The sequence below is a fragment of the Actinia tenebrosa genome, unplaced genomic scaffold, assembly GCF_029948245.1.
Source record: "Actinia tenebrosa isolate PJP-AT-01 unplaced genomic scaffold, QUT_ActTen_1.0 PGA_scaffold7__59_contigs__length_16204524, whole genome shotgun sequence".
In the NCBI taxonomy this organism is placed as follows: domain Eukaryota; kingdom Metazoa; phylum Cnidaria; class Anthozoa; order Actiniaria; family Actiniidae; genus Actinia; species Actinia tenebrosa.
In genome coordinates this window covers 14444118-14470377 of record NW_028292584.1, presented here as the reverse complement: position 1 = coordinate 14470377, position 26260 = coordinate 14444118, and the positions used below count along the sequence as shown (strand labels likewise).

Genomic DNA, 26260 nt, shown 5'->3' with positions numbered 1-26260 from the left:
AACTTGCAAAAAAATAAAAAAGTTTGTAACATTTACATTGGTACAGTACATCATTGATTTTAATGATGTTATGTTATATTTCGTCTACCATTTTCAGGTTCATCTTCACCGTGGCTAGATGAATCAACTTCACGTAAGTTAAATAAAGTTACAATTTTGTTTTTGCTAACAGACTTCTAATCAACTATGCAGAATATATTTATAATAATATTTTTTCGTATTTTTATTTCCCTTTAATTAGCAGCTGCAAACAGTCCTGCAACGCAATTGCCATCTCCATCATGTAAGTAATGGTATAGGCTTAGTTACATTAGACGTGCAATAACAAGTTCCATGGTTACTTTAAGATGCATATTTCAAGTTATTGTGGGATTGATAGACTTCAGTTACAAGAAAGGAATTTAATATCAGCTATAAAACTAGCAAAATATCATTCTAAACATAGCAACAACAGTGATATCTAGATCGGAAGGTCACCAGCTTAGTAGAGACCAGCTACATACCTGTGCAATAGTTAACTTTACCCTTCAAGAAGCAGAAACCTAAACATGTTTAAAATGCTCATCTTATTGATGTCAATATAAGCCAGCAACCAGCAGATTGTACCACCTGTTCAACCAATTCGGTTCCCATTGTGTGTGAGTGTCAGCCACCTATTTCAATTTCATACCCACCCACCAAAAATGTTATTGACAACCCTGCATCTGTAAGCACTTTTTGCAACAACAGCCCTAAAGGTCCTATAATATGTACTGTTCATAGGAAGTTTTGTGTGAGAAATCCGAATGATTTTCCTGGAACTGAACTGAACATTTACAGTGTTTTTAATAACATATTCAATTCAGCCCTTTCATATGTTTTTTTTAAATAGAAGACCCAGTTCTCTTAAAGAAAGAGTCACCATTCATTGATTTATATCTTTTGAATTGCTTTGATTAGATCCTAACCAGGTGCAATTTGTTCAGGATCGTGATGAAGGATTGGTTGGTAAGTGGGTGATCATGATTCATGCTTTAATAGGCCACAATGTGTTAAGGTTCGCTATGTCAGTGTTCATATGCTGCATGCCATGTTAGTTGACAGAAATTGAGAATCCTTTGCTTTACCATGGACTTTGAAATATTTGTTTTGCAGCAAAAAGCTTGCATGTGCATAGTAGTGACTGTGTGGACAAATATGTAAAAGACAGATAATTCAGATGTTTGATGAACGACTAGCTCTCACTTGAAAGTCAGGAAATTTGGCAAAAAGTGAAATTGATACGTGCTGTATGACAGAAGCAGCCATCTTGAAACCAAAATTCTAAATATTACAAATATAGTCATCCAAAGTCCTTATTCTCCATAATCTCCATAATGTTCCAACTCTGTTTAAGTACAGCTGTTATTTTTTTAGGTATTACAATTAAAAGCTTGTAACACCAGTTTTTATTTTGTTATTCCAGTTTATTAATTTTTTTATTCTGCTTCGTTACTTCAGTTGGTGAAATAAAAGAAAGCAGCATATTCAGTCATATAAATGAGTCAGGTACATATGTACACCATATCAATTCTATTTTGAAAGTAATAGTTTTTAATTGTTTTCCTTTACTGTTACTAATGCTTTGTTATATTTTTCACCTTCCCTTTTTATTTTTTCCTTCAACCAGCTTCAGCATTGGATAGACTGAATGAAGTCAGTGGGCTTGTCATCCTTCCTGTGGATGATCTGGATGAGGTAGTTATAGGTTTTTTTCTCCATAGTTATATAATGTATGTCACCAAAGTGTATAAATAATGCTATTTTCATGTTCAGGCATGTCTCCAAGCCTTCCATCTACAGAGGCCAATGTTGTTTCTGATTGCTGAGGAGGAGAATGAAGATCTCCACAAATTCTTAAGGTACTATATATAGTGCTCTGAGGGCACAATTATTTTGATATGAGCATGATATATGACTGGTGACATTGTCGAATGTATGGGCTGACAAAAATGTCCATCCAGTCAAAACTTCCCATTTAGACATCAATGAAATATATTTTAACAAAGACAAATTTTTGGAAGCCATTTCAAAAAAACTTGCACAGCATGTTGTTGCAGATATATGTTTTTGTTCTTATCATGCTTGTGAATATAAAATTTATTGGACAGTACATTTAGTAACAAACGACTATCACTACTAGATCACTCAGTAATTCTGCTGAAGAAATGGAAGGCGACTTTCCGCTAATTGTCTTCATACAGGAAGGCTCCCATGCAAGTGAAGAACGTAAGAAAAAATTATTTGTTGATTATTAGTATAATAGAGAAAGCAATGGTACGTTCCATAAAAAAACAATGTTCAATAGCTATATGCACAGTGATTTACAGTCATTGAAATGCTGTTACTGGCACTCACTATTGTAATATAAGGCGAGATAACTAGCTAAAATCTAGTGTGAGATGCCTCGGTGTTTCTAATGAAACAGTAATGATAAAAAGTTGAATTATACACCGTGAAAAGATGAAAGAACGTACTTTTTTCGTTTTTTCATGTTTTCACAGTGTATAACTCAACTTTTTATTATTACTATAACGTATAGCAGTGGAATTGTGCAGGGGGAAAAAAGTTGGGTATATAAACCATGGCCATTCATTTATATGAAATTAAACTAGTGTTTCATAACCGATTTATAAAATGAATTTCTTTTCAATCTGGATCCTAATGTAGTTTACAGAAAGTTCTCCATGAAAGGAAAAGGGAAGTTAATCCTTTGCTTCCCTTTGAATAAACATGAAATGGAAATAAAGTTGATACAAACTGGTAAGTTTGCATGGTACAGTGATTATTATTTACACTTTTTGTATAATATAAATATTTATAAAATATATTTGACTTCATTAATAATGGAATGGTCACTTTTTTGTTGAAGGGTTTGTATATACACAAAGATTTGTAAATGCAATGGAGGAATTACAATATTCTAGACGCAAACCCCAACTGAAGTAAGTATTTTTTTTTTAAACATTTATATTCTTCCCCCCCCCCCCCCCCCTCCCCAAAAAAAATTAAGAGCCTGGGAAGGCTTGAATATGGAATATTGAAGGGCAAGTTTTCTTGAGTGAAGACTAGATTGTAGGAACATTTAGTTTTTTTCAGCTAACAATAAAGCATACATTTCATTATTATTAATGTTTTTGTTGTTGCTGTAATTTTATAATAATAATTTTATTGCGATGTTCATAGGAAAAAGAAACAAAGTAAACTATTGGTAGATGTGAGTATTACAAAAACACAATTTAATTTAAAATTTACTTTTTTGCATAGTTCTTAAATAGAACTAGCCATCCCATATTTTTCAATGTGTTTCCATATTGGTCGGCCTACAATTATTCTAGCAAACTGGAAATTAATTGAACGTTGGTCCAAACACTGTCTAGATGGCTTAGTTTATAGATGAACATGTACCTGAATACTCCTTGAATTTGAATTTCATACCTCAGCCAGCACTAATCCAGTAAATAATTTTGTTAAAGGTCAAACTTGATAGATTGGTTAGAAACTTTAAAAGGCATATTAAATTTATTACGTTATTATTCTTTTTCAACAGCCGCATTATGTTCCTGACAGTGAAGAGAAGGAGGTAAGTGCTTTTGTACTTATGCAGTTTCAGGGTTGAGTTTTCTTTACTTTTTTAAACACTTGGTGAGGAGGGCATCATCTTTGAATGCTTGAACCTCAAGGTGTGAGCATAAGTTAAGGGCATGCTTTGGGACTGGAAAATGGCCGCTTAAGTTTGGCACCCTGAGGGACTGGCATGTCTGCAGCATGCCTGGACCAGAGGGTGTCAAGCGGAAAGCCAGGTTTGTACCCGGAGGGACAGGCATGGACCGGAGGGTGTCAAGCACAACACAGGGTTGGCACCCGGAGGGACAGGCATGGACCGCAGGGTGTCAAGCACAACACAGGGTTGGCACCCGGAGGGACAGGCATGGACCGGAGGGTGTCAAGCACAAAGCACGGTTGGCACCCGGAGGGACTGGCATGTCTGCAGCATGCCTGGACCGGAGGGTGTCAAGCACAAAGCAGGGTTGGCACCCGGAGGGACTGGCATGTCTGCAGCATGCCTGGACCGGAGGGTGTCAAGCACAAAGCACGGTTGGCACCCGGAGGGACTGGCATGTCTGCAGCATGCCTGGACCGGAGGGTGTCAATCACAACGCTGAGATTGCATCCGGAGGGACTGGCCTGGACTGGTGGGTGTCAAACACAACGGCTAGTTTTGCACGCAGAAGGACTGGCATGTCTGTATTATGCCTTGGCGTGGATATTGTAGAATAGTACAATTTGATGGGGATTTTTGAACGGGGTTCTGTGAATGTTTTAATTCTTGAATATTTTCATTTTATTTTTCAAATAATTATCTATTTATATCTTTTTTTATATAGTAGAGAATACTGCCTCTGTTGCTGCCCATTTTTTTCTTTCCCATTTCAGGTGGTTTTCAGGGAAAACGATCCCAATGAATATGATAAAGGAGATGACTCGACCTTACTACTTTGTGATGGTAAAATATGTCTATTATATTCATAATTATTAACAAAGCTTATTACCTCAAAACATTCCAAAAAAAGAAATTAAAAAATTAGTATAAACAATAAATTATAAGTACACAATTAATGTAGTTGGATGTTTTTTCTTAATTTACAGATGACTTGATTGTGAACCTTAAACAACAAGAAAAAGAAAGAAAAAATGGTGAAAAGAGAAAAAAGGAAGAAAGGGAATTCGAAATTAGGGAAAAGGAAAGGGAACCAAGGGAAAACGAAGAAAAGGAAAGGGAGGAAAGGGAAAGAAGGGAAAAGGAAAGGGAAAACAAAGAAACAAAAGAAGCAGCGAAAAAGAGAAGGAGAATATTGAGGAGGGAAAAAGCTAAACGTATGAAGAATAACTAGTCTACTTAATTCGTCACTGGCTTTTTTTCATTTTCGGTCAAACAAACTCGGTTTTGGTGGACGTCATCAAGGCCATACCACAACATTCCACGGACAGGACACATGCTTATGAAAAAAAATAATTTCCAAATATATATGCCATGGAAAAACTTTGATGTCCACTAAAACTTTCATTGGGAATTGGGATACATTCTGTAACACATATCATTACAGCATTTTAAAAAAAGTACTGCTGCCATTTTTATATTATATGTATTCTGAATATGAGCAATTACAGTTTGTAGGAAATATGAAACGAGATTTGTTAATATAGGAGTCTGATATTTGCGAGATAATTACTAGTATTAAATTAGCACATGTTATGTAAAAAAAAGATACTGTACAACTATGAATTCTTATTAAAAATTTAATGCCACAAAAATAAATAAATAATTGTATACTAAGTTAATAAAAAATAAAACGGAGGTCCTTACATTGCGTCAGATCACGCGTCTGTGTTAAGTGTGCAATTTTTTACTTCGAATGATTAACGGCTCGAAATAATCGAAAAGAGTCCAACTCCCAAAGTTCCACCTTTTCATCATAAAAACATTTTCATATTCCCATTTTTTATTCCCGTTTTTTTGAAGGCAATTGCAAATAGGAGCCCTCCAGTCTTGCCATAAAACGACCCTACAGTATATTTAGAACTTTTGGATTTAATTATTATGCAGGGATATTTTTGTTTAATTAAATCACAACGAAAAAATATCCAATAAGTCCTCCATAATTTACGTGAAAAGCGGGCCAAAATAATGACACATTTAATTTTACTTTCTATATGATATTAATAGTACTTTTCTCGGACTCACGCAATTCCTCGCGTGCTTGTATAACTCAACGCGCGCTCGTTTTCTATCAATATCTCTTCAATATATAATATAATAGGATAGCGGTAGCTTTTATATAAGGCTTTGCTTTTTTAAATAACGTACGTATTTCGGTTTGAACTCAATACTTCCTCGATTTCCAAAAAGCCTCCTCGATCGTCGATCGTCCCTCGATTAAAAGCCCCCTCGATTGAATCGAGACTCGTTCTTGGGAATCGAGACATGTCGTTAGAGATCGAGACTCGTTCATGGAAATCGAGACACGTTTTGAAAATCGAGACTCGTTTTGAAAATCGAGACTCGTTTTGAAAATCGAGACTCGAAGACCAGTATCCTTGAGAGATCCGATAAATATTGTAAATTTATACTAGTTCAAATTCCTCCTAGGGGATTGGGAACTAGATCATTATTATGCTTACATTTAGCAACACCGCGGTCAAACGTCTGCGCATGCGTGAAGGTCTAGAATCAAAATGGCGGATAATCTTACATGTTTTTCTGGATGAGTAAACTGTTTTCTTCGATCTTTTCGGATTGCAGCCCTGTTGCATACGTTGTTTTGTGATTTTCTTCCCTTTTATGTCGTGGAAGATAAGTGAATTACACAAAATGTCCGCAGCAGAGGATATTCCTATTGATTTTTTGAAGGAAACCAGAAAATCCGAAGGAAAATGATCTTATATAAGATTGCCGAAGGTGAGTTGATGCTTTATTTTATAGGATCGATCGATCGTACTACAGTGCAGATATGTACCGCTGGGACATGATATACTATCTTAAGCCTTTATGTGCTAAGAAGCGTCAGTCAATGAAAATACTTGTCAAAAATTTTTAAATTGAAGTCAAATACATATGATTGTTAGTTGACTTTTTAAAGGCTGCAGAGCCAGCACTGAATCCATAGAAAGTATTCTTAATTAAGCACTCCACGAAGCAATAAATTTACAATTACAAACAAGAACTTTACTAAAACTGTAAAGATATCAAAACTTTATCAAACCTTTTCCATGGCAATGAGTGTAGGTATAACCTTAGAAATTCAGATGACTTCTCAATACCAAGATTTAACACTATAACACATGGGAAGCACAGTATAAGGCATATATAGGTCCTTTCATTTGGTCAAAGCTTGATAAATCGCTCAAAATGGCTGAATCAATTAATATATTAGAAATCAAGAAAGGAAGTTGGACTTGGCCATGACTATATCTCTGCTCAGGAGTGTAAAGACTGCTTTTTGTGTCTAAATTAATTCATGTCTCTACTTGTTCTATTGAATAATTCAATTTTTATGGGTAATGCAGTGTGCTGCAGTTTTCCATTCCAGCGAACTCAAATGTCCTGATAGTAGTTTGAGTGTCTGGATAGACGTGGGGCATCTGATTTGGCTGGGGTGCAAACCTGTGGTACACAGCTATTATTTTATTATCTACACATATAATTCATGTATAACATACCAGTTGTACTAGGGATATTGGAGGGGAGAGGGTAGAGTGAGGGGGAGGGGGGGAGGGGGGTGGAATAGATGGTGTTGAGGTGGGAATGTAAATAGGAAATAACTAACAATTAACTATGGATTTTAAGGGTTTTTATTAGGGTTAGATAGGTGTCTCCAATGAGTTTCTTAATTGTAAGCTAGAAAGAAAGACACGTTAATAAAGTTATTATTATTATTATTATTATGTAATATCAATGTCGATGGATTTTGTATGGATATAATTATTTCTTAAAAAAAAGTTTATGTACACATGTAATATATCGTTTATATATTGCTTATAAATTGTTTTGCATTTATCAAAAATCCATCTAAATCTTGCAGGGTGGTCTTACCAACCAATGCTCCATAAATTAGTTGCCATGAAGATGACTGTCCATGAGAAGAATGTTATTTGCCTTGCCAATTAAACACACAGACATTTAGCCATTGATGATAATGATGGCTGCTATATTGGGTTCTTGACAAGTCTTTGCAAAAAGAATGCCAGTGAAGACTGTGGGACAGCTGGATTTGTATTAATAAAATCCACATCAAAAGAATCATCAACAGTAATTCCTTGAAATGAATGATTAGACAGATGTATATCACTGCCTCAGATACAGAAAAGTGAATTGGGCGCCCACCAGTAACTTGATCATGTATGTTGTTGCCCTGTCCGATACAGGATGTGATTACCATTTGCCACAATATTGACATTGTTTGGTCAGGGATTGGTAAAACCATTCTGTTTGCTATATAACACTTTGAAAGAATGATATTGATGAAAGTGCATGCTGTTAAGCCATTCCTTCCATTAAGTGTGGACTGTGATATCTGCTTTTCAAATAACCAGAACTTTCCATATTGAGTTGAAATAGATAATAAATGGGCATGATGAGTTCCTTGGCCAGATAGAGAGCCAGAAGAGTTTGCACTTGAATTTGAGCTTCTTGAAGGTTGAGGGACAGAAAATGTATTTAAAATTGTTTCAACATGGTTCTTCCAATCTGTGGATTCATAATAGTCGGGGCCATGACTGTTTATATCTGGAACTTTATCTGGACTGTTTCATTTTCCTCATTATTACTTATATTATTGATACTGTTAGATGTACTTGTAGGCAATAGAAGAGATGTGTTAAAAGAATTTGTCAGTTTATCCAATTTGTTCATGAGTGGCTGAGAGCAGTGAGGACAATGTTTCTTTAAAGTTTGCTCAAAACAGTCCCTATGATACATGTGCAAACACATTTTCTAGATATACCATTTATGACTATATTAGGTGTAGACATAGGCAAATAGCTGGAATAGTAGGTTGGATTTCTAAAAGAGAGGAGACCATGTGGGTGGCAAGAGACAGTTTGAGGCTGGTGTCTGGTAATCTAATGGTATAGATATTGTGAAAATCATCAAGTAAGAGCATCATAAAGGAATGTTTCTGTAAACAGACAAATAGAAAAAAACTAGGACTGATAAAATTAATATAAGATTGATATATTAAAAAAAAAAAAAAAAAGAAAAAAAAATTAAAATAAAATTTATTAAAATAATAGTAAAATTGAAATTGAACACTTCATTGTAAAAGGAATATTTTAGACATGAAAAAAATGTAAAGTAATATTTACTACCTGAAGTAAGCAATGATATGGAGAAAAACAACAGGTCTGTGTTCTTGAAGGTACCATCTTTCTTTGCTGGTTTCAGGTTTTATTATAGAATTTAGGATCATGTCAAATAGTCCAGGAGAATGTTCATCGACAAAGTCTTTCATCAAAGTAGGGTTGTACAGTGTGTAATCTTCTTCATCATTGTGGTGGTACAATGGAAGTTGAAATGCTTCCACAAGATTCTCAAAAGAATTTTCTTTTTAAAGAAAATTGAACACCAGTAAAAACCATAGTTAATAAAAAACAGTAGTGAAATCAGATCATTTCTGATGGCCATGCTTGTCATTTTTGAAGGAGAGTACCCTGCTATGATGCATCATTTATAACACATTGTAACAATTACCACCAGGGTACTCTGCTTCAAAAATGACAAGCATGGCCATCAGACTGCCTCCTTCAAATAACAGCATTGGAATATTCTAAACAAAAAGAACACTTCACTACAAGGTCCTTACAAATATAGAATTTACTAATTTTTTGTTCCATCCACGTTTTTTAGTTTTATATTCCTGCTCCGAGCTTTCGGGTTACAAATCCATCGTCAGGGAAAACTGAATCAGTTAACTATTAACTACGACTTTCCTACACTTCGTACACCACATAGTTCCTGGTTTATTTTTTCCTTTCCCATGCTCATCAATTGCAGAAAAATTCTTTAAGGTATCGGGACTAAAGTTGTAGAATGCTGGTCGCAAGGAAAAGAGCAGCGATTGTCTTCCTTTTCTATCTCATTTTTGTGCCTTCGTCAGACTAGAATTTTCTGGAATTTGTCCAGCCCTTGCTAACTTCGAGTTTACCTTATTAAGGCTTTCTGTAGAACAGTTATCTTTATGGGACCGACTTTTTGGTGCTTTTTCACAACCGTAGCTACACACAAAGCTGACACTCGTAGCGATTACTACTAAAACCACGAAGGAGGAAACTTTCATTGCGTTTTTCTCAAAATGTAAAACGAATAAAAAAAGTGTAAACCGAGAATAGTTTGAGGATATGACAGAGAGTATATACGGAAAATATTGAGCTTAAATATCCAGGGAATTTCTTATAAATCGACTTTGAACTCATCCGTCCTACAATATGCTAATGTTTACAAATAAAAATATGGCGCGCCTTAGCATGGTGCTACGCATGCGCAGACATTTGACCGCGGTGTTACATTTAGCTAGCCAATGGAAACGACTGTGGGAGATGCCAATCAAGCTTCTGCTTGACGTCATCTCCTCAATCTGACCAACACTTATTTAAGTGCATGAAGCACAGTGTTTAGTTAGTCTTAGTCTTAGTTCAGAGCTAGAAGCAGAAGAAGCAGAAGAAGCCTAAACAAGCATTGTACAAAAAAGCCGAATAAAACCTTAACAGAAGGCAGACCGACTCGGGAGGAAATCTATGTGTCCGTAGGGAAGTATCACTCCCCACTTCTCTCTCGTGACATTATGTTTCCCCTCCCCCTTTTCCATGAGCGCTAGCTCTCATAAGTACTTTCCATACTGCGTATCTATAGTGATTAGCTCTCAGGAATATGTTCTATGAAGACAGTTAAGCTAAGAGGAAATTTATTCATGTGGTTTGACTTTTTATTTTGGAATTGAAATATTTGAATAAAAATGCAGATTATATACTCTAATGTGATGTAAACACACATCTACTCCTTCTGCCTATATAGATTTCCTTCTGGAGTTCTTGCTCACCATTAACTAGATATATAAAAATACATTAGACTTACATTAGGATTATAGTTTAAATAACTGGAGCACTCATATTGTAATGGAATTCAAAATTAGCTGTTTGCCTCTCTGGCTGCAGGGTCTTTCATTGGTTGATCTTGTTATCACGATCGGGTCTCCGATATCAAGTTTTGGGGATTTGATTAATAAATAAAGCGTTTGGGGGCCGGCTTTTAGCCTAGATATGATTAAATGACTAGTACTTTTTTCTGTATGGAAAGGCGTCCCACTGCATAACTATGAAGACGGTAGTACCTAGATGGCTAATTAATCACTCATTTCTTCATTGACGGTAGGAACGTTGACGTAGAGTCGTTGGTCGTATTCCTTTAGATTTAAGTATTTCTGTTAAACAAGATAAATAAAACAGTTCCATAGAAATTTTATAATTACTGAAATTAATCCTATAAAACAATTTTTGTCAGAGTTCCAAGAGACAAACCATACGTACCTGATGATCTTTGGCTAATGCTCCTAAAAGCTCACATAACGTTGGAAAATCCGGACGATTGCAAGGATCTTTTGCCCAACACTGTAGCATCAGGGAATATCTGATAATAATCGATTTAAAACAGCCCAAGATTATCAAAAAGAATTTTCCAAGGGCAACTCGCTCTTAGGCCTCTTACATGTGATCCAAATATTTGAGCAGCATGTTATTAAATACGAAAGAGAAAATAAAAATATTTAAATATTTTTGATTGTACTTTTGCTGTTATATTACGTTATAATTACCACGCCAATCTCAGTCGCGTTTAGGCAGGAATACGTATTACGTTTTCTTGTGCTTAGTTTTACAATAAAAAAAGCAGATATGATTAATATTATTGCTAATTGACGTTATGCAACATATGCGTACATATCCTTTTACAGGAATGATAACCAAGGGAAACGATCTGAAGTGCACGGGAAAGCAGTACAGCCCAGAACAGACCCCTTGAATATGACATTATTTGAAGGACAACCCAAACTAATTTTAATCTTCTGAGAATTGAAAACCTATTGTTATGTCTTCCGATTTGAGCTACATTCCGACGTACTGCAAGGGGTCTAGAAGATTAGTAGTAACGTATGTCTATGTATAGGGTCACGATAATTTATGCATGTATTATATATTCATATATTCCTGTTCCCATAGCAAATCACCGGAAACGGAAACGAATGGGGTGACGGATCGCCCAAGGGGAGACGGGAACGGGTGACGTAACGGGTGACGTAAGTGGGGAGGGACCGCCCGGAAACGAGAAGAACTACACGTGGTGTTAAGTTTAAAGAGATTTAATGAACTCAGCAATTATCTTAAGTGTTTACATGGTTTTAAAAAAGTCCTGAAGTGTTGTACGTGGAGTGACGTGGAAGAGGACGAGAAGCACTGCCAAAGTTAGTAGCGAAGGAGGTTGAGGCTTGAGGTTGCTGCCAGGGATCACGGTAGCCAGGGTTGACTAGGTTCCTAGGATCTTCACCTGTGCTTGTGCGGGTGAAGGGAGAGGGGTGTTGATGCTGAGGGGGTTGATGCTGAAGAGATTGGATGTAGCGGTAGTCTTCTTGATCGTAGCGTCCTCGTTTGGGCGGGGGTCCTACAGGTTGTGGCGCCAGTTGTTGCTGAAGCTGTTCGCGGGAAGGGATGACTTCGTCACACCAGGCAAAGTAATCGCAAGCCACATCCGGGTAGTTGACCGAGCACGCGAGGAAGGTGCGGTTCTTGTTTTTCTCGGAACTGCTGACGTTGACTTTGGCAAACAGGTTGTGCTCACGACACTTGGGAAGGAAGTTGGGATCGAGCCCAAAGAGACGGTTGTCTACGGCATTGTAGAGTTCTTTCTTTATGTACATTTTACATCCCAGCCTGGAAGTGGCATAAACGCGCGCTTTGTCGTCCCTGGTTTTGGCGCCCTTGAGACGTTCGGTGATGGCCTTGTAATCCACCTTGACGCCACACTTGAAGAAGGTGGCATTCTTGGTCTTGATGACAGCACATGGTGAGCCACAAAAGCAGGGATGGTTGACTTGACTGTATTCGTCTTGGGGCGGGAGCGTTTGTGGAGAGGGCGGCAAAGTAGGTGGCGGTGGTTGATACTGTTCTTCAGACATCGTAATCTTGGTCTGACTCTGGATCGATGTGAGGTTCGTCGGAAGAGGGGTCTTGATATAGCTCCTCAGTGTGGGGGAGGGACTTAGGAGAACCAATGGAACGGCTTTCACGTGGGGGTGAATTAGTAGGGGGAGGAGTCACGCCGAGCAGGTGACTGAGGATTTTGAGTTGTTCTTCTCTGGTGTAAGTGGGCGGTCCGTGGACGACGTCATCAGACCATTCACGTGGTGCGGTGATGATCTGGGCGTGGGCTTGGCTTTGCGAGAGCTTTTGCCGGATGTTGATTTCGGAGTCCACGTGATTGCGGGCCTTGCGAAGAACGTCCCACGTGGTGTCGTTATAATTGTCTTTGGGAACGGTACAGGTAAAGGTACACCACGGATGCTGTTGGTTGCAAATGAAGGTAACGTACCGCGCGTGAAACGTAGAGGTTTCTACGGTACAGTGTTCGCTATCGCGGTCGGTGAAGTAATAGGTGCAGGGTTTACGGCAAAGGCAGTGAGGCAGCCGAGGATTGCGACGTCCGCTCATGTTGAAGTGGAAGCGAGATGTGAGTCTTTGACGAGGGTGGAGCATGACTTGAGTCCGTAAAGTAATAGGCACCAGGTCTTCCGTGAAGGCGAAGAGGCAGGACCGCCTGTTGGGTGGCGGGAGGACGTGGGACCCCTTTCTTTGGGAAGGTGAAGAGCAGGTTGGCTTGACGATGTTGACTCATGATGAAGTGGTGAAGTTGTGGCGTAGGTCGTGATGCAGGCGATGTATTATTTCGGTGGGGGTTAGACGTAGGGCTTCGTACACGAGACGTTCCCAACACGAGGCCATGCAATAGGTGGGGAGGTTGCAGGAGTCGTCTGCCAGGTCACGTGGGTGGACGTCAGAGCGAAGGATCGTGCTGACGAGGCTGCTGATGGCATAGAGTTGATTGCTTTCTTGACCTTGAAGGGGCGCGGAATGATGTTGAGGATGAAGGCGCCAATGACGGTAGAAGCTGCGCATGTGCAAGCGTTGGTTCTTCCGGCTGGACCAGTTCACCCAGGGGGCGGCATGGGTATCTTCGGGTAGGTCTTTGATGGTGTCCATGCAATCCAAGAGGAAGGTGAGGAGGATGAGGCGCATGCGCGGAGTGAGGTGAGCTTGCTTGATGTCCCACCAGCGGTCGGGCACGTCGTAGAGGTAGTCGAAGTGAGTTTGTCTGATGCGGTCGTCCACGTGCTGAGTTGTACGAGTTAGAGCCATGCTTTAGTTGCGATGCGAATCGAGGCGGGATTCGTGGTTAAGCTCGCCGATAAGTTCTAGGAGGGGAACGTCTTTCCTGTAAGCTTCAGTGGTGGAAGGATCGAGACGACTGAGGTCGAAGTCTGTATTGACCACGTTATGAGCCAAGGTGCGGTACTTGCTGAAGTGCAGCCAACGGCGGGCATCGGTAACGCGGCGCGCCTCGTAGAGGTCTTTGATCCATTGGTACTTGGGTTTGACGTATTGGTGTTCTGGGTAGGGGCAGGGGTGTTGGGCGTGCACGAGATCCAAGCAGTCGACGTAGAACTCCAGGAGCTTGAGACGCTCTTGTTCGTCGTGAGGAGAGGCGTCGTTGTCGTGGAGGGTCGGCAGGCACCAGGAGCGAACGCGCTTCTCGAGGAAGGCAAGAGCGCGGGTACGGGGTCGTGTTGCTGGCATGGTAGTTGGGTGGGTTAGTGATTTTTCTTTTTTTCCAAGCACATTTGTAGCGCCACGTCCATGCCGTAACGATGAACCAGGAGATCGAAGGCGGGAATGGACATGTAGTGTCCAACGGTCATGAGCTTGCTGAGTTCGGTACTTCCGTGGGAGATGATTCGTTTGAGATGACCTTTGTATTCTTGAACGTGGGCGTAACGTTGCATGACGTCGTAGTTATGAGACTTGTAATCGTCGGACAACCATTGGTGCTCCTCCTTGACCTTGGCGCGGGGATGAATGACGTCCAAGCAATCCAGGAGGTAGAGAATGAGCAGGAGCTGAGGCACGCGGTGACGGAGGTCTTGCGGAAAGCAGGCGCATTCTTGGACTTGATGGAAGTTGAGGCGATCGAGTGTGGAGGTGATGAGACGGGTGTGATAACTTTCGGTGGTTTCCATGAGGAGACTGATGCGCACTCGTAGCGTGTTAGGGTTTTTCTAGAGGCTTTCTAGACCTTTCTTGACGCCGAACCCCACCCCTGCTCCAACGGCGCCAAGACTGGCAGCTTTGGCGGCAGCAATGGCCGCGGGAACGAGCGCCAACAAGGGGAAGAGCCCGCCTTGCTGAGAGCGTCTCTTTCGTCTTCGTCTGCCCCCTACTTGGCCATAGTTTTGTTTTCGTGGTCTGGAACGGATGTTTCCTCCTACTTGTCCATAGGTTCGTTTTTTCTGGCGTGATCGGATGCCTCCGCCTCCTTGTTTACGTGGCATGTTCGTATTGGTTGACGATGCGGTGCGAAATCGAATAAAGGGAGGCTAAGGGCGAGCGGGCTTTTATTCATTTTTATCATGACTACTACCACCACCGCGTTCGGAATGAAGCCAAGGCCTGCATCGTTAATCCTACCTACGGCACCTACCATGAGGGTGGACAATCCTGGGCCAACGTTCGAGGTGACGGACGAAGTGATGGCCGCCATGCCTTTAGACGTGAAGCAGGGAGCGCCCGTTTATTTAAGACCGTTGTCTTCCCGCGTGTGTTCGAGTCATGAAAATTGGGTGCTGGGATTGGATAAAATAAAGAACCCCGCCCGAAGGGAACAGAGTAACGCGTTGCTGTTGTTGGATTCTAAGTATAACGATTTGCTTAACCTCGAGAAGACTTTGTTGGGAGGAGTCATGATGAAATTGAAGTTTTTTAAGACCAACAGACGAAGCGATGACTGGGAAGGAGAAGGAGGAGGAGAAGAAGGAGGAGAAGAGTCTGGGAGGTCGAGCATGGGCGAGCTTCATTACGAATACAAAGAAATGATGGCCGCCATTGCCAAGGCTAGAAAGGAGACCTTGAGCTTCATCATGGCGTTGACGCGCTGTTGTGGTAACAAGACAGGCGATGAAGAGGAGGAGGAGGAGGAGGAGAACGAGGAGGATGCTGCCGTGCGCAGGAAGAATCACAAGAATCAAAGGAAGAAGGAACAGAGAAGGAGAAGGAGAATGAACGAAGTGGTCTACGATCCCCGAGGAAGAGACGAAACGGACGGAAAGGATATAAAGGGGACAGAAAGGGGGCACGAGTACCAATTCGTGGAAGCAGCATGGGGAGACGCAGACGACGTAGAAAGCATCAGGCGGGAGGCAACGTCTTCAAGAGCCTGAGGAACCGTGCTGGGAGTAGCATTAGTAGCATCATAGCCAATAAGGCGCAAGGAATAGCTGGCAAGTTGATCGATTCTAAAGTAAAGTCCAAGAAAGCACGTGCTTTTCTTCACGACCAATTGAAAGCCGCCGTACCGTTTATTAAGAAACAAGTCGCGTCAAGCATACAGTCAGGAAGTGGAGCGAGCAAGGACATGCAACGGGCCATGCGTGCGATGAAACGATTTGAAAGAGTGAAGCTAAGACGACGATGATTTTGACAGTGATGACCGTGACGTTGATGATGTGGGAGGAGTGGAGTCGAAGGAGGAGGAGGGGCATAAAAGTCTCAAAATTCGCACACGCCGTGTACCGTGCACTCATTGCTCGAACACCGTCGTGGGAAGAAGATCTGTGTTAATGCGAAGGAGGCGTCGAAGAAGGAGGAGGAACGAAGACGAAGAAAAGATGTATAAGGCGGTAATGGGGCACATAGGATCGTTGAGGATGATGTTGGCTCAAGAGGGCGTGCACTTGGGGACGTATGACCGCGTGGTGTACGGCTTGCTGCAAAGCATGGAGTACGATGTCATTTGTGCTGAAACTCAGAAAGAACAACGAAAGGCACGAGTGGAACTTCATCAGCTGTTGAGCGAATCTCTGGAAGCCTTGGGCGGGGACAAGTACGTCAAGGGACCTAAGGAGGAGGAGGAAAGCGAAGAAACTGCAACCACTGAAGGCGAAGGACCTATCGAAATCGTGACCGAAGTGATCAAGCCATTGCAGCCCGTGAAGCCCGCGAAGAGAAAGAGAAAGGTCAAGACAGGAACCAAAGAGGAAGCTAAGAGAAAGGTACCGACGTTGATGAAGGAAGGAGAGATCGTACAAGTGGAAGTCCCTACAGGCCCTCCAGGCGTGGAAAGCATTTCTCCTCTCGAGGAAGACAATCTGAGGATGCTCCTAGACTCCATTACCAACCCACAGCAGACATCAGTCTAGACGTTTGATTTGATTGTGAAGAAGAGAGCGTAGTGAGATTTTGTTTCATGTAAAAAAAGAAGAAAGGAAAGAAAATAAACAGACCAGACTTTTGTGTTACTCAAACGTTGTCTTTATTGCTTCTAAGTTTAAATCTTTGTGGCAACAATTGCCTTGACAGGGTTGACCCAAGGGTCCTATCTTGTCGTTGAACTTGGGGCGGAGGGACTTGGGAATCATGACTTGACACACGAACTGACAGACTTTCTTGTCGTTGTTTCTCTTGTTGCGGGCGGTGAAGGGCTTGACGAACTTGGAAAACGACCCACCACGGGTTCGGACGTAGAGATAGGCCAGACAGTAATGTGCGCAGACGTACGTGTCGTAGGCTTGTAGCTGAGGCATCTTGACGACGTCCGTCATGCCGATGAGCTCTTGGAGGAGTGGATCCCCATAGATCTCGAGGTTCGCGGATCCGTACGAGTCCATGATTTCGATGCGTTTGGTATCGACGTCGGGAGCGTACAAGGCGATCCAATGTTGGCCGGGCTTGTCGATGGGGTCGGTATTGAACACCATGCCCCAAGGGCGGGGCGGGTCTTGCCCATCGCGGTACTTCTTGAGCAGGGCTAGAGCTTGGTCGGCGCCTTGAGTGCCGACGTAGGAGTACGTGGGGTGCTCGTGATAATTGGGAGGGTACGATGCGACCGTGTTGATTTGGGAGGTGAGGAGTTGACTCTTGCTGTTCATGATCTAATAGCTGTATCTCTGGGAAGCGTTCTTGTTACCATCCAACCACGTTTCTTGTTCAAAGTATCCGCTGACGACCATAGTGGTGTTGTCGGCTGTGTTGGCTGAGAAGTCGACGTCGATGTTGACGTTGCCTACGTTTCGAGCGTAGCTGTAGCCAAAGTTTTGTTCGCCGTCGGGGTTGAAGTTGTAGAGGATGAGATAATTGCCGTCCTTATACCCTTTTCGATCGATGCCGGTGGGTGCAGAGTCGATGCCACGTCCTGAGAACTGAAGGAGGGTATTGAAGCCTTCTTCTTTATGATGCGAGGTCAGGTCCAATCGCTGATGGGGAATTTCTTCACCGTCGACGGTCACACGAAGGGACGATTGATGCATGTCTTGAAAGTTGAAAGGAGAATGAGCTATATCCCCGTCGAAAGCGTCTCCTCGCTGAAATCCAATGATCATGTAGTTGGGTCGGTACCCTTGAAACACGTTGTGCATCTGAGCCCGTCGTCGACCATTGGGAACGGTGTGGGTAACGGTTCTGTTGGTGAAGTAAGGGTAGAGGGCAATGTCTTGGTTTTCCAGCATGGCAGCTTCCATCTTGATGTGCAATTCGCTGTTGACGTCCACGTGACGAATGTGCAACTTGGGAGAATAGTTGACTATTCTGTAGGAAGCGTTGGGTTGGGTAATGGTCGTAACCCCCACGGTGGGACCATTCATCATGACCAATTCTCGAGGATTCCATTGGATTCGGAATTTCAATTCACAACCGGGAGTCAAGTAGCGCTGGCTGGAGAAGAGAGGAATGACGGGTCTGAGGATGAACTTGACGGCTCGGTCTTGACAACACAATCCAACACGTTCCTTGGCTCCTTGGTTGGGCGTGACGCGAGTGGCAGCGGCACGAATGGCGTCTCCTACTTCAGCGACCGTGGGTGCATTACCGGCCCACGCAGCGGGATTCGCGATGGCCAAGTCGTTGGGATTGAGCTGATCAAACTTGTCGGGCGTATCGGTGGCCCATCCTTCCAGAGACAGCAAGGATTTCTTTTCTTCTTCAGAGTAGTTTAGCAGTCGGTCGAAGTAAGCTTCCAGATGGTAGTGATCGGCATTGACGGTCACGGCTCCTTTGTTAATAGTCAGTTGGATTTGTTTGATGAGGGAGTGGGCTATGTTGTTGATGGGAACGGCCGACGAAGTATTGGTCAGGAGTGCATTATTGGCACCGGCGCCGCCGTTATGAAATTCCACGTCGAATTCCAGCAGGATCTTGGTCATGTCGATCCAGGTACGGGTTCGGTCCACCGTGATTTCCAAGGGGTCCACGGCAGCCGTGGCTTGCGAGTAGACTTCCCATTTGGATTTTTCAGTCGTGACGTCGATGGGCAGTCGTTTAAACAAATCGACCACGGTCCCTTTGTGTACTTTCAAGGGGGCGGCATCTTCGCGCGCGGCTTTGGCGGCAGGAGCGGCACGTCCTCCGTGTTGTCGTTTCATGACGAGGTCGAGTGACGAATCAGGGTAGGTCGGACGGGTCGGCGGTCCTTTTTATATGGTCTAACTGTTGAGGATGTCGTTTCGTATCACCTTGTACTTGGTACGTCCACGCGTGAGTACGCCTTGCTTTGCGCGTTTCTCTTCGGGGGTCAATCGGGGGTCCTGAGCAATTTTCCTGGACTTCTGATCGATGGCTTGGATGAAGTTGTCTACCTTTTTCAACTGCTTGATTTGTTGAGGCTTGAGGTTGTTCAGCGGAGTAGACGTGCCGGCCACGTTCCCAAAGTGGATTTGACGTTTGAGTGGGGTTTTGCCTTTGCCTGTATAACCACGACCACGACCGCGGCCTGCGCCCGGACCCGTACCCGTACCTTTAGGAGTAACGCTTCCAGGCCCAAGCTTGACTCCCGAGGGTCCTGCAGGAAGGGACCAAGCAGGGGTGGTGCCAACGACGGATCCAGGACCAGGAACGAGAGCAGGAGCAGGACCAGGGGCAGGACCAGGTGCAGGCGCAGGAGCAGGACCTGGGGCAGGAGCCACTGCAGGAGTAAGTCCTTTCTGAGCCATGGCTTTTTGGTCTTGAAAGCTGGCTGCATAGTTGGTCATGAAGCGAACGCGCTCGTCGGGCGTGAGACTGGGGTCGGACATGACTTGCTTGACCATCTTATCCGCGTACTTGACGAATTCCACCTTGGGGGATTGCTGAAACGAGTGTTGAACGGCCATGGTGTGCAAGAATTCGTTCATGCGGACGTTCCCATCTCGATCCACTCCGGCGATGGCTCCTCCAGCTTGGGACTTGGCGGCGGCGGCGGAAGCAGCTACATTTTCTTTAAGGTGTTTGAGTTCTTCTTGCAGGCGATTCCAGAGAATGACGGGAACCACGTAAGAGTTGGTGCCTGTGCTGCTGTTCATTTCGTAGTGGTGACGACTTGACGACCTTTAGGATAAAGCGTAACGGGACGGCCTTTTATGACGACGTCCAAGGAGTCGTTGTTGGACGGAAGATGCCGGAGGCTGGCGGGGGCCATGCGGCGAAGAGTCTGAACCTTGTTGGAGGGCATGGTGGGGCGAGGTTGTGAAAATCGGATGTGAAAGGGGTTGGTCACGGGCCCGTAGTCGGGAATGCCAGGAGCCAAGGTTCCACGCAGGGCCGCCTTGATCTTGGGTGTGGCGGACGAACGTTTTCGTTTGGCTCCGCCCAACTGAGTATGCTTAGCACGTTTCTTGCCTCCGCGTTGACGTCGTCCTTTCTTGTAATTAACCATGATGCCTTTTCTTATTTTTCAGTGAGCAAGTTCTTCAATTCGTCGTCGCCGTCGTCGTAATCGAAGTCTTGAAGCGATTCGGCGGCGGTCGAGGGGTCCTCCTTTTTATCTTCTTTGGGGGCTCCTACCTTTTTGATTTTGGTCGTGGCCACGTTGATGCCTTCGGCCAGAGCTCCTGCCGCCGCATGCTTGGCCAGACTCACGCCGGCTTTCTTGAGGCTGGGAGCCGCGATCTTGGCCAGAGCTTTGATGGCCGTGCCGACCAATTCGGCTTTGGATCCTCCTCGCTGAAGGCTAGAGCGTCGTAGACTCTGAATGGAAGGATGTCGATCGTTGACCACCGACCCGAACCAACGTCGAGCGGCCTTGGGCATTTTCTTGTTTCCTCCCTTCATGGGGAGATCCCCATTGGCCAGTTTTTTGCACATGTCTTTGATGTACTTCCATTGGTCGTCGCTACCGCTACGTAGCAGAGGAACCACTTGCGTGGGGTGGCATTGTGCCAAGGAGCGTATATAGGACTTTCCATCCATGCTGTGAAACATTCGGTGCGTCGACGTTATGTCCTATGAACGTGTGGGGGCACAAGATTTATACCTACGTTACGGTGTAGGCCAGCATACCGAGCGCGAGCCTTTCTTTCAAGCTCCGGGCGTTGCTCCTCGAACGCCCCGTACGACGTCCACGGCCGAACGGGCCGCCGATCGTTTCCTGATGAATACGCCCGTCCTACCGCCCCTGTCGCCGTTGCCTTCTTCGCCCACGCACGACTACAACGAGGACATGCTGCAGTTGTTGGGCTCACCGTTCAACTTGCCAGACGACATGGTCAGCGTGTTGTCCAGCGACACGCCCTTGTCGACGGGAAGCGACTTGGCCCGGGCCATGGACCCACCATCACCCGAACCGTCACCAGGTCCATCTCCCGAGAGATCACCCGGTGTATCGCCAACCTTTTCGCCCTCAGCATCGCCTGCAGCATCACCCCCTTCTGAAGTGGCGAATTTGGCAGCATGGACGCCAAGCAGTGGAGGGACGTTGACGTCGTTGCCGGACGCTACGTTGGATCAGATGAACAAGGAGGAATTGCGCGAGTACGCCGAGGCCTTGAAATCGTTGGCGGAGAAGTACCCCCAGGTGAAGGACACCTTGACGCCCACCATCAAGAACGTGATGACGCGGGTGGACGGTCGATGGCGAGGCAATCGAAGCGAGAAGAGGATGAACTTGGCCGAAGTGGAAGAGTACGTCAGGGAATTGGAAGCTACCGATCAAAGCAAGTTTGACGAAACGTCTCAAATGCGGATTCGCTATGCCCTGGAAAAAGCCCTAGCGCGACGACTGCAGCTGCGCAAGGAAGCCGAACAAGACAGGAGGAGGGATGGTGGGGATGATGACCGAGGGTGGGATGACCCCGAAGGGGACGATGGTGATGACGATGGTGGCGATGACGACGACAATAATGACGATCATGGGGAACGCTTCAAGAACGCGGATCAAGATACCGTATCGAAAGCCTTGCGCAAAAAATTAGGCAAAGGGGATCATCAAACCATCGCCAATACCACCACCGTGACCACGGTCCGTCGAGGCAAGCGACCTGTGGTGGAACGCGAGCACAACAGTCAAACCTTCCCCGGTCCCGGCAGCGACAACGACGACGATGACGATGGCGGCGGCGATGACGCGACGATCGAAGGCGGCGTACTGCGGCGCAAGCGAAAATCGCGAGTGTCCAAATCCAAACCTCGTCGCAAGAAACACAGTCAACAGGGAGGCATCGTAGCCGAGGAAGGGTATAACAGGAGTCCTCACGAGGTAGTGGATCAGTACATTCGCTTTCTTCGCGACGCCAAGAGAAAGAAACGATCATGAACGTAGAAGCAATCAAACCGTTTAACTCACGATGGCAGCATCCGTGCAACATCGTCGTGGCCGGACCCTCCAAGAGTGGCAAGACGCGGTTCATCCGCAAGATGATTCGTCATCGGACGTGGAAGTTCGATCCCCCCATTAAGTACGTGGTGTACTTGTACAGCATATGGCAAGACGAGTACGACAACATGAAAAAAGAATTTGGAGACGAGGTTAAGTGGGTCAAAGGATTGCCCGACGACCCCTATGCCCTATTCAAGCGAACCCCAGGACTTCTGATCGCGGACGACCTGATGGGAGAGATGGAATCGGATCATCGTCAGATCTCGAAATGGTTTACCAAGGGAACCCACCACATGGACGTCAGTTTGGTCGTGCTCATGCAAAACGTGTTTCCCGCCCACATGCGAACCGCCTCCCTCAACGCTCACCGCATCGTGCTGTTTCGCAATCCTCGAGACAAGTCTCAGCTGCAAGCCTTGGCGCGTCAAGCGTTTCCGGGTCAAGCCAGGTGGTTGAACCGTGCTTTGGAGGAAGCCGGCAAGCGACCGTTCCGTCCGCTCATCATGGACTTTGATCAATCCACGCCCGACGAGTACCGACTGTCGTTGGACCCCTTCCCTGAAGACTTGAAAGATTCCAACAAACCCTTCCCCCAAGTCATACTCCCCTAGTCGTGAAATAATAAAGAAAAAATCAATGAAACGAACACGGTGTCGTCTGTTACTTCTTTCTCTTTAATCTACATCCATAGCGATGCGTCCATCGTACAACTTGAGAAATATGTCGTAAGCTTTAACAATGTCTCTTTCTTTAGTCCGTATGCCTTGTTGGGGTCCGTGGGCCATACGGTACGTAATGTACTTGGTATACCGCTCTTCGCTGATGCGCTTGAATACGCCATTCTCAGTAATCAGTCGGGGTTGATTCATCTTCTCTAGTCGAACAATGCGTTTAGGGTAGATTTGGCGTACTTGGATCCAGAACTCTTGATGCTTTTCTTGACGCTTCCCACTTTGCTGGCTTCGGCGTCTATCTTTCGCTTCAAGTCGACTCGAGCTTCGGTCGCTTCGTCTTTGAGGGCTTCTTTCAAATCTTTACCTTCCAGTACCTCCGAGGCCACGTTAGCCAACGCTTTGCCTCCTCGGTCCACGGCAGCGTCTTTTACAGCATTAATCTTGGGTAGAACGTATTGCATGGCCCCACGCCCCAACCGTCCAATGCTCAGTCCTCCTCCGGCTTGTCGAGGGGTATAGACGGGAATGCTGCCGCCTCCTTCTTGGGGAACGTAAATGGGAATGTTCATGGTCCTTTCTTGAAATCCAACGATACGGTGGTTACTCCTGAATTGAGGAAGGGAAGCTCTTGTCCTGCTTCGTCTTGCACGGCAAAGGCCACGGTCTGGTAACTATTCTTGGAGAGGGGGTAGTATTTAACGTGTTGGGGTTCGAACACGTATTCCTTGGGTTCGGCTGCGGCACCCATGGACACGGACGAGAGGGGAACCACGTCCATGAGAGGGATGATCTGATCGCCGACGTGTTGATTGTGGACCAGACTGCAGGTCACGTACGCATTCTTGGGAACGGCCTTGGTGTTGGTGACCACGTCAATAGCGTAGGGACCACTCTGAGAATTGAGGACGTCCTTGTTGCCTCGAAGCTGGGTATACTGATACCCCGGGATACGGGCCACGCGATTGGATTGCGGCTCCGTATTGGTCTTCTGATCAGACTCCACATGACCTGAAGGTCTCCATCCTTCCTTGCACGTGATTCTGACGAATTCGCCTGGACCCATGACGGCGGCATCCACGCTTTCATACTCCAGCCCAGCACTCGATCCATTGTTAAAGTTCAGCAAGTCGTAGAACCCCTTGGGCATGGTGAGGTACAACTCGCTGGGAGTGACGGTTGTACTCGATGGACCTCCTGAGGACGATGGCGGTCCATTGATATCGACTATGGGTCCTAGGCGTTCAAAGAATCCCATCTTTAGGTAAAAGCGACCGAACGTGCTGACGTCAAGGCTGGTTTGAATGAGATACACGGGAGAATGATCCTCCACGACGTCCTTGGAAAAAGGAGGAACGAAAGAGTGCCACTGGGTAGTGCCATCCTGTTGAAGCGTTCCCTGTATGGGAGTGCTAGGATCAACGATCCAAAAACCCAACCGTCGCAGGACTGTGTTGTCGGTCGGAGCTAGGGGTCCTACCAGCACGTCATGGTGCGACGTGAAGTCCCATTTGGTTTGGGTCTGGTCGGCCTCCATCTTGACCCCATTGGCGAGAAATAGTTGATGAAGGTCGTCCAGGTTCTTTCTTCCTCTGAGGTCAGTGTTGATGAGCACGTCTGACCCTGAGGAGTCGTCCACCCACGTGGCCGTATGGGCCCTACTCAGCCCTCCGATGCCGAGCCCCTTGAATGCGCCTCCAACGCCTCCATTGGCCGGCTTTGCTTGCGTTTGTGGGAACCAGCTATCGAACACGGCATCCACTTGCTTCCTGAATCGAGCACACAAGTCTTGCACGCTGTTGACATCCTTTAAAGTAAACGTGTGCTGCGCCCCAGGAGGCAGCTTGCTTTTCAGGTACCCGCCGGCATCCAGTCTAAAGGTCCATTGCGTGGACTTGGACGTGCTGGCCACGGGCGGCAGCGTCACCTTGGTCAGTCCTACTCTCCATTGATCACTCATCCTTTGGGACGCGGGTAGTTCGCCTGTAAAGTTCCCTGGTCGGTTGGAAGGAAAGCGAGGTTTGGATTGGTTGGACAGAAGCGTCAAGCTCATGGAGGAAGAATCGTACTCGTCGACTTGAGGCGTGAAGAGAAGGCAAAGGGTGGTGTCCTTAGTAGGTCTGTCTTTCAGCCAGACTGGCGGGCGGCCCTTGGTGTCGGCCAATTTAAACCCTACGCTCTCGAGGTAACTGCGGTTAACGCGTCGGCGGAAGGGATGCTTGGATTCTTGGTAGCGGATGGCTTGGGCGGAAGACGTGGTAATGCGCTCGATCAGCGGAAAGTAATCGTGGCCCACGATCTCGTAGCGAATGAGATTCGTGTACAGCAGCAAGTCTCCTTTGGTCTCTGTGGTTTCCGGCGTCATGATGGCTTGGATTTCCACCGACCACACGCCCGGCAAGTGCCATCCTATGGGCAGCTGGACCACGAATTCCGAGGCGGTGTTGTCTTGGGTCTGGGGGTACTCGGGATCGGGCTTGCTGTTGAACCAGTAGATAAACGGTTTGCGTTCCAACCTCATGGTTTCTTCTTGGGTCCCAAGTCTTCGACTTGGCGTTCGTCGATCCAATTGGCGTACTTTTCAGGCCACCCTTGATATTTGACCAGCACTTGGGGACGACCTGTAGCGGGGTCCGTCCTGCGTTGAAGTATCTTCTCGATGCGATAACGCATGTGCTTTATTTCTTCGTCTTCGACCTTGAGCAGCTCCTCTTCGTAAAACGTGCCCTTTAATATGTCCTCGCCGTCGTAGTCCATCAAGCGGTAGTACGCGGGAGGGCCGGGATCGCGGGCACGGATCTTGAACCATTCTTCCGACCACTGAGGCAAGTAGCCCTTGTCGAAGATCGTGGTTTGACGGCTGATCCGGACCACGTCGCCCAGGTCAAACTTGTAAGGCCCCTTGAGCTTTTGTCGCGCTCCTCGTTCGGGACCGTACTCCCCGTACAATTTTTTCCACACCCCCCCTTCGTTCCCGCGATGGACCGAGGCCGGCGATTGCTTCAACGTGCCGTGGCGCTGATGGTTGTACGACTCCGTCAACGGACCAATCACGTCCACCCACCGTCGAGTCCCGTTTTCGTAGAAGTACTTCCACAGCCGCCCCTTCAACGTTCGCTGCAACCGTTCTACGATG

General features: G+C 45.4%; 3 protein-coding genes across 4 annotated transcripts; 1 reads left to right on the top strand and 2 right to left on the bottom strand.

The window, feature by feature from the left end:
* The first annotated feature begins 76 nt into the window (after nucleotides 1-76).
* LOC148905733 (uncharacterized) lies at nucleotides 77-5395 on the top strand. The gene is made up of 12 exons (XM_089040117.1): nucleotides 77-133; nucleotides 940-987; nucleotides 1480-1527; nucleotides 1649-1716; nucleotides 1795-1880; nucleotides 2162-2247; nucleotides 2689-2781; nucleotides 2891-2963; nucleotides 3205-3235; nucleotides 3569-3601; nucleotides 4456-4525; nucleotides 4669-5395. The coding sequence occupies exons 5-12, from the start codon at nucleotides 1828-1830 to the stop codon at nucleotides 4911-4913; spliced, it is 684 nt and encodes a 227-aa protein (XP_088896243.1). The 5' UTR covers nucleotides 77-133; nucleotides 940-987; nucleotides 1480-1527; nucleotides 1649-1716; nucleotides 1795-1827; the 3' UTR covers nucleotides 4914-5395.
* Nucleotides 5396-10392: 4997 nt separating this feature from the next.
* Nucleotides 10393-25772, bottom strand: LOC148905732 (uncharacterized). Of its 2 annotated transcripts, XM_089040473.1 has the most exons (4): nucleotides 22421-25772; nucleotides 11101-11200; nucleotides 10905-10994; nucleotides 10393-10619 (listed from the first exon to the last, which is right to left on the bottom strand). In XM_089040473.1, exon 1 carries the CDS (start codon nucleotides 25643-25645, stop codon nucleotides 23693-23695), a length of 1953 nt encoding a protein of 650 aa, XP_088896599.1. In that variant the 5' UTR covers nucleotides 25646-25772; the 3' UTR covers nucleotides 10393-10619; nucleotides 10905-10994; nucleotides 11101-11200; nucleotides 22421-23692. The 2 variants fall into 2 exon arrangements, with proteins under 2 accessions (XP_088896599.1, XP_088896598.1); XM_089040472.1 differs by having other exon boundaries at nucleotides 10393-10994.
* On the bottom strand, nucleotides 17763-19247 carry LOC116297892 (uncharacterized protein F54H12.2-like). The gene has a single exon (XM_031706205.2). The coding sequence runs from the start codon at nucleotides 19245-19247 to the stop codon at nucleotides 17763-17765; it is 1485 nt and encodes a 494-aa protein (XP_031562065.2).
* Nucleotides 25773-26260: the final 488 nt, after the last annotated feature.

Coding starts and splice junctions, on each gene's coding strand:
- LOC148905733 (XM_089040117.1), top strand. CDS start 1,828: ATGTTGTTTCTGATTGCTGAGGAGGAGAATGAAGATCTCCACAAATTC. Junction 2,248..2,688: donor CTCCCATGCAAGTGAAGAAC/GTAAGAAAAAAT, acceptor ATCCTAATGTAG/TTTACAGAAAGTTCTCCATG. Junction 2,782..2,890: donor AATAAAGTTGATACAAACTG/GTAAGTTTGCAT, acceptor TTTTTGTTGAAG/GGTTTGTATATACACAAAGA.
- LOC116297892 (XM_031706205.2), bottom strand. CDS start 19,247: ATGAAACGACAACACGGAGGACGTGCCGCTCCTGCCGCCAAAGCCGCG.
- LOC148905732 (XM_089040472.1), bottom strand. CDS start 25,645: ATGAGGTTGGAACGCAAACCGTTTATCTACTGGTTCAACAGCAAGCCC.